Here is a 7,765-nt window from a genome sequence, read left to right as displayed (position 1 = left end):
AGATCGGATGAAGCGTTCCCTGAAGGAACACTCCAAGCGTTCCTTTGCCGAGATGGTTAAGAGTGCCACCCCTCCTAAACAGACAACGAATCCATATGCCTGCTTGTCAACTGACGAGAGCGATTCTGACGACCCTTTGGAAGGTCCATCTTAAGCGGTCCCTCGTAGCTGTAGGAAAAGAATGAATAAATCTTCTCATAAGCTACCTAGTAAGGGTTCGAAGGTGTCTTCCGAAGGGCTTCGAAAAGTTACAGCTAACGGGAATCGGGAAAAATCACCGAAGCAAAAAGCTCCTGGTCTCGGAAAACTCAATTCCCACCGCTTCCAGGGACTAAAAAATCCCCAAGCGTCCCTGAAAATCCACCAGAGAACCAACTAGGTGCTGGACTTATAAAGTTCTCTGATGTTGTGGACTGGATTTTTACAACTTTCAATATTTCAGACCCTCTTAGAAGCATTTTAATTGCTTTCATGCCAACAGTAAAAACATATTTGAAGCAGTTGACTGCAAATTGGCCCCTTCTTTCAGCGATTGTATCTTTCGATGGCTAAATCATCCACCGAGGTCACGGATCTAATCACTGTTTTACAGTGGAATTGCAGAAGTATTATCCCAAAAATAGATTCATTTAAATTTCTAGTAAACAATCTGAAATGTGACGCATTTGCATTGTGCGAAACTTGGCTAACTTCTGAAATACCCTTAAACTTTCACGATTTTAACATTATTCGTCTGGATCGAGATAATCCCTATGGAGGAGTACTTTTGGGGATCAAAAAGTGCTATTCTTTCTATCGCATTAACCTCCCCTCGATACCAGGTATTGAAGTTGTCGCATGTCATGTTACAATCAAAGGTAAGGACCTTTGCATTGCTTCCATCTACATTCCCCCAAGAGCCTCGGTTGGGCATCGGTGGCTCAGTGATATCGTAGAGCTCCTTCCTGCACCGACGTTGGTTTTAGGAGACTTTAACTCACACGGTACGGGATGGGGCTGTCTTCACGATGATAACAGATCAACTATGATCCATGATATCTGCGACAACTTCAATATGGCAATCTTGAATACGGGAGAAATGACACGGATTCCTGCACCACCAGCAAGACCAAGTGCGCTGGATTTATCCCTTTGCTCGACATCGCTACGGTTGGATTGCACGTGGGAGGTAATTCCTGATCCCCACGGTAGCGATCATCTACCGATCGTAATATCAATCACCAGCGGCTCAAAACCATCGAAGACAATCAATGTTTCGTATGATCTCACACGAAATATTGATTGGAATAGCTATGCGACCTCGATATCTGAGAAACTTGAAAGAACTCAACAACTTCCTCCGGAGGAAGAGTACACGTTTTTGGCTGGCTTGATTCTCGACACCGCGACTCAAGCTCAGACGAAACGTGTACCCGGCGCGAAAACTAACATCCGTCCTCCCAACCCGTGGTGGGACAAAGAATGCACAAATTTAAACGCGGAGAGAGCCTCCGCGTATAAAATATTCAGAAAAAATGGAACACCTGATAATTACCGGAATTACGCGGCGTTAGACGTTAAAACTAAGAACTTGATTAGAGCCAAGAAACGCGGTTACTGGCGTCGGTTTATAGACGGCTTAACGAAAGAAACATCTATGAGTACTCTTTGGAACACAGCCCGACGAATGCGCAATCATAACACCACGAATGAAAGCGAGGAATATTCCAACCGCTGAATATTCGATCTCGCTAAAAAAGTATGCCCAGACTCTGTTCCGGAACAGAAGATCACCCGCGCCGCGACACCAAATACAAACGAAACACCGTTTTCGATGGTAGAGCTCTCACTTGCACTCTTGTCATGTAACAATAAAGCCCCAGGATTAGACAGAATAAAATTCAACTTGTTGAAAAATCTGCCAGACCCCGCCAAAAGGCGCTTGTTGAGTTTATTCAATAAGTTCCTTGAGGACAACATTGTTCCACATGACTGGAGACAAGTGAAAGTGATCGCCATTCAAAAACCAGGAAAATCAGCCTCCGATCACAATTCGTATCGGCCGATTGCTATGCTTTCCTGTATCCGGAAATTGTTCGAAAAAATGATTCTCTTCCGTCTAGACAATTGGGTCGAAACTAATGGCTTACTTTCAGATACACAATTTGGTTTCCGCAGGGGTAAAGGAACGAACGATTGTCTTGCGTTGCTCTCAACAGAAATTCAAATGGCATTTGCTCGTAAAGAACAAATGGCGTCAGTTTTCCTAGACATTAAGGGGGCTTTTGACTCAGTTTCTATAAATATCTTATCTGAGAAGCTGCATCAGCATGGTCTTTCGCCAGTTTTGAACAACTTTTTACATAATCTATTGTCTGAGAAACACATGTATTTCGCGCATGGTGATTTGTCGACAATACGATTCAGTTACATGGGTCTTCCTCAGGGCTCATGCTTAAGCCCCCTTCTATACAATTTTTACGTAAACGACATCGATAAATGTATCAACACATCTTGCACGCTAAGACAACTTGCCGATGACAGCGTTGTGTCTATTATAGGACCCAAAGCTGGCGATCTGCAAGGGCCGTTACAAGATACTCTTGCCAACTTATCCACATGGGCTCTTCAAATGGGTATCGAGTTCTCTACGGAGAAAACTGAGCTGGTTGTATTTTCGAGAAAGCGAGAACCAGCACAATTACAGCTTCAACTAGGGGGTGAAACCATAGCTCAGGTCTTCACATTTAAATATCTCGGGGTCTGGTTCGACTCCAAAGGCACCTGGGGATGTCACATTAGGTATCTGAAAAGAAAATGCCAACAAAGAATCAACTTTCTTCGTACAATAACCGGGTCGTGGTGGGGTGCCCATCCAGGAGACCTGATCAGGCTGTACCAAACAACGATATTGTCCGTGATGGAATACGGATGCTTTTGCTTCCGATCCGCGGCGAACACTCATTTCATCATGCTGGAAAGAATTCAGTATCGTTGTTTGCGTATTGCCTTGGGTCGCATGCAATCGACTCATACGATGAGCCTCGAAGTGCTGGCGGGTGTTCTCCCATTGAAAAACCGGTTCTGGGATCTCTCATATCGTTTGCTCATTCGATGCGACATTTTGAATCCTCTGGTGATTGAAAATTTCGAAAGGTTAGTTGAGCTTAATTCTCAAACCCGTTTTATGTCCTTGTATTTTGATTACATGGCTCAGAATATTAATCCTTCTTCGTTTGTTTCCAACCGTGCTCATTTCTTGGATACTTCTGATTCTACTGTGTTTTTCGACACATCCATGAGAGAAGAAATTCGTGGAATTCCGGCTCACGTGCGCCCTCAAGTGGCCCCAAATATTTTTTATAATAAATTTAGAACAGTCAACTGTGAAAAGGTGTTTTACACTGACGGATCAAACATTAACAAGTCCACAGGCTTCGGCATCTTCAATCAAAACATCACCGCTTCTTACAAACTCAGTGATCCGGCTTCAGTTTACGTCGCAGAATTAGCTGCTATTCAGTACACCCTCGAGATCATTGAAACCTTGCCCAAAGACCATTACTTCATTGTCACGGACAGTCTAAGCTCAATAGAAGCTCTCCGGGCAATGAAGCCAGGAAAGTGTCCCCCATATTTCCTGGGGAAAATACGGGAACATTTGAGTACTTTATCTGAACGGTCTTATTTAATATCGTTAGTCTGGGTCCCTTCGCATTGTTCCATTCCGGGCAATGAAAAGGCAGACTCATTGGCTAAAGTGGGCGCATTAGAAGGTGATATTTATGAAAGACCAATCTGCTTCAATGAATTTTTCAGTATCTCTCGTCAGAAAACTCTCGAAAGTTGGCAAACTTCATGGAGCAATGACGAACTGGGACGATGGCTACACTCCATTATCCCTAAGGTATCGACGAAACCTTGGTTCAAGGGGATGAACGTGAGTCGTGATTTCATTCGCGTTATGTCACGACTCATGTCAAATCACTATACATTCAACGCACATCTCCGGCGTATCGGGATCGTGGAGAACGGGCTCTGCACCTGTGGCGACGGTTATCAGGACATCGAGCATGTCGTGTGGTCGTGCGTAGAGTATCGCGACGCCAGGCCGAAGCTACTGGAATCCCTCAGGGCCCGAGGTAGACCGCCTGAAGTTCCGGTTCGGGATGTGTTGGCGAGTCGGGATAGCTCATATATGCTTCTGATATACGAGTTTCTCAAACACATTAATATACAAGTGTAATCTGTTACATCTGGCTTAGAAAGTTCCTCCTATTTATCGACGTTGTTTCAACTGTGGCTAAGAATTATTTCTCAACTGCAGGTTCGACACTAACTTCCGCCGATTATCCCGATTCCTCATCTGTCCACCATCTTCATCGGAACTAACAAGATCTTTTTGCTGTCACTAACCTTCGCTTCCCCCCTCCCCGTCTTTTCACCATCTCGATGTCAACTAATTAGATCTCTGTCGTTTTAGTCATTTCATTCCCATATCCCCATTTTACTTCGTTTTCCGCAATATTTACTTCGCTATCTTTTTTTTTTCATTTTCTTCTGTAACAACACCATCATCGCCCACGGAAACTTATCAACAGCATGCGGGCCACCCGCCGGGTATTCGTAACCTGGGGGTGTTTCCCGCGGACCCACACGGACCGAAGAATGCGGCCAACATGAATATTCACCAACGCCATATGGAAGACTCTCATGAAATATTCAGATCACCGGCCGATCACCACATGAAGGCTGGATCTGCCAAAGTCAACCACTGCGACCCAAATATGACATTACTTAATGATACAAATGATTACATTTTTACATTACGGACTATTCATGAAATTTTTAAAGCGAATAATTATGCCTTGCGTAGATAACGATTAAGAAAATCATAAGACAATTTGTGAAAATCTCTATCTCACAATGGTATTGATTTCTTCTGGATTCATAAGCCTTAGTCTTGAAAAACGTTTAATTGACGTTTTTTGATCAGTGTAACATATCAACAAACTATTTATTTTCAACTAACTGAACAGATGAAATGGATTTTATTTACATTGCAATTTGATAACTATCACCCAATAAAGCTAAACTTTGCTTTTTGCATCCCCACATTTTTTACTCCTCGGAGGCGGTAGCTCTGCGTTCGGATCAAACATTGTGTTGTTCAGTTTCTTTGTATCATCCGTAATTACAGCCTCTGAAATTGAAATATTTTTAGATATAAGCTGTGATATTACGTCTTTCTATTGCTCAAATTACGGTAGACGTTTTCCTCAACTTTAACCGCTTGCACAACAGAGCTGCGTAGTTCTACATCCACGTCTTTGGCTATATTTATCTTCTAAAATGTTTCCAATCGGGTTAGTCAAATTTTGCACAATGTTAACATGAAAATCTTACTTCTTTGATATCTTTCTCATCGGTAAGCTCTTTGTTTTTCAGAAATTCTTCTCGAATCCTTTGCCGTGCAGCCTCGATGGTTGTTCGATCACCGGCAAATACTTTATCCTTCGTGCGTTGTAGTTTTCTGAAGCACACCAGCACCTGAAATAGTGTAGAATGTTGACAATTTTCACCTCATATTAGAAGGAAAAAACCCACCTCTCGTCGCAAAACACTCATAGTTTTATACTTCGAGACCTAAAACAATGATTTTCTTCTAAAATTTTATTTACCAAATTGTTTTCGATCGACAAGCGTTTTGATATGTCAAAAAGTATATTCAATAACAAGGCGGGCTAGATATTATGAGTGTTTGAAAAACAAATCATGAAGCTTTAATAAACTGAAAATTATCAATTATGATACAAATGATGCGCCTTCAAATTATTTGATTGAACAACATTCATAAAATAAGATATTTTTGGGTATCATTAACATCAATGATAGAATTCTGAAGAGTTTCACTGCTCGGGATATGGCGGGATTCACGCGCAGTGTACACAGTCCAATCCCTCTCGCAGAACAAAACGTCACATTGTGCTCATCTCTTCATCTGCCAAATTGTTCGCTGTCTTCACGTAGTGTGGAAACTCTGAATACAGCAAATAAATTACAAATTTTCCCATAAACTTCCCCAAATTTCCAATACTAAAATGGCAGACCTTGCTGCACCAGTACGTGTATCTCCACTGATTAAGGTAAGAACAAAACTCGATTACTGTAAAGTTAGGCAACTACGAAATTCGATATTCTGCTCGCATTATGTAATGTTGATTATTCCGGTCCTGTGCTGAGGACAATTTAAAGAAACACCTATGCGGAATAGCGCCGTTAATGTAGTAATTCCTTTTTATAGTTTGGACGCTGGTCCTTCCTAATAGTCGGAGTTGCATATGGTGCCTATCATCAACAGCGCTTGGCTAAGCGAGAAGTCGGAATCCGGGAGATCGAAGCTCAGCAGAAGGCCATTCGAGATGCAAAACTAGCCGAGGAAAAGAAACGTAATTCGGAAGGTAAGAAAATGAAAACGTTTAACATATCGGTGAAATATAATGAACCCTTTTTTATTGTTTTAGCTGAAGCCAAAGCCATTGCCGAGTTGTCTGGGCCATCGAAGAAGTGAGCTGTCGCGAGAATTGTTTAGTCCGTTATTTTTAATTCTAATCAAGTAAATCAGTTGAAACGATAACGTCTTGTATAGATTCATCTAAAATCTGGGAATCATGGAATAAATTGAATTCTTGGCGAACCGAACAAGTTTTCCCGCATTATAACTTATCGTCACTTTAATTCTTTTACGCATTTGATCGTTACTTGCTAAGTAAAAGTAGAAACAAAAACGGTTAAACTCCTAAATGTGCCAACCCCAACATTTAAAAAAAACCCTGAAGACCCATTCAGGTTTTGGTACCTCATGGGTATCGGTTTGTGCTCAAATATCTTATAAAACTTATTATTTCGATTCATGGATTGACTTTGTGAACGCGCTTGTAGATGACGCAGTAGAGATGGGGAGACTTGGGTAAAAAGCAGTTTTGGTGGATGTTTTTTTCAATACCTAAAAAGTGTCCGATTTAGCTCTGGTCTCCCCTATATTATGAAAATTTTACCCAAGTTACCGTCATATCTGGACGACTGGTCCGATCAACGAATTAATGAATCATTTATTATCGAGAAACGACTAAATTAGTCATTTACTACGAGATTCGTTTAGTAGATTTGATGATTTTGAGTGTAGGAGTGTGTAGTTTGCATATTCTCTAACGTGGAAGAGCAAAGGAAATTTCGCTACGTACCAAACATATATGAAGATTTAGCATTAGTAGGTTCCAGGCGCGTACCCAGAAAAAAAAATCTGGGAGGAGTTTCCATAATATAGGGGATACCGAAGATAAATCGGACACTTTATTGAAATTGAAAAAAAAAAAACATCATTAAAATTGGGTTTTTACCCAAGTCATCTCTACCGCGTCATCTCCAAGTACGTTTACAAAGTCAATCCATGAATCAAAATAATACCAGGTTTATAAGATATTTAAGCTTCCACTCCTTGAGTTTCGGTCGGTGGTTTTCCTGACAAAACAGCAGGAAAAGAAGAATATCAACATTTACACCAGAAAAAAATTGTGCCAATCATTTTCCACTCAATTTTCTTTCGATTTGACAGCTCTTGTACAATGTATAATCTCAACACGAGCATCGCCTCTGCATGAATATGCATTTCTATACCTTTGTGACAAATCATTGACTATAAGAAAATTGACTATAAGAAATGTGCAAAGCCAACTGCGACAAAAGTTCTTTTCAAAAACTTTTTTCCCTTAAGAGATAGAAAAAC

General features: G+C 41.2%; 2 protein-coding genes across 2 annotated transcripts; one reads left to right on the top strand and one right to left on the bottom strand.

The window, feature by feature from the left end:
- Window positions 1–4,963: 4,963 nt before the first annotated feature.
- LOC131437475 (complex III assembly factor LYRM7) lies at window positions 4,964–5,717 on the bottom strand. The gene is made up of 4 exons (XM_058606848.1): window positions 5,587–5,717; window positions 5,386–5,529; window positions 5,245–5,326; window positions 4,964–5,182 (listed from the first exon to the last, which is right to left on the bottom strand). Exons 1-4 carry the CDS (start codon window positions 5,605–5,607, stop codon window positions 5,070–5,072), a joined length of 360 nt encoding a protein of 119 aa, XP_058462831.1. The 5' UTR covers window positions 5,608–5,717; the 3' UTR covers window positions 4,964–5,069.
- A 237-nt stretch (window positions 5,718–5,954) lies between these two features.
- On the top strand, window positions 5,955–6,701 carry LOC131435687 (ATP synthase subunit e, mitochondrial). The gene is made up of 3 exons (XM_058603829.1): window positions 5,955–6,125; window positions 6,284–6,440; window positions 6,504–6,701. Exons 1-3 carry the CDS (start codon window positions 6,081–6,083, stop codon window positions 6,548–6,550), a joined length of 249 nt encoding a protein of 82 aa, XP_058459812.1. The 5' UTR covers window positions 5,955–6,080; the 3' UTR covers window positions 6,551–6,701.
- Window positions 6,702–7,765: the final 1,064 nt, after the last annotated feature.

This window comes from Malaya genurostris, chromosome 3 (assembly GCF_030247185.1).
Source record: "Malaya genurostris strain Urasoe2022 chromosome 3, Malgen_1.1, whole genome shotgun sequence".
Taxonomy (NCBI): domain Eukaryota; kingdom Metazoa; phylum Arthropoda; class Insecta; order Diptera; family Culicidae; genus Malaya; species Malaya genurostris.
The sequence above is the reverse complement of the archived record's forward strand: the minus strand, read 5'-3'. Positions and strand labels throughout refer to the sequence as shown.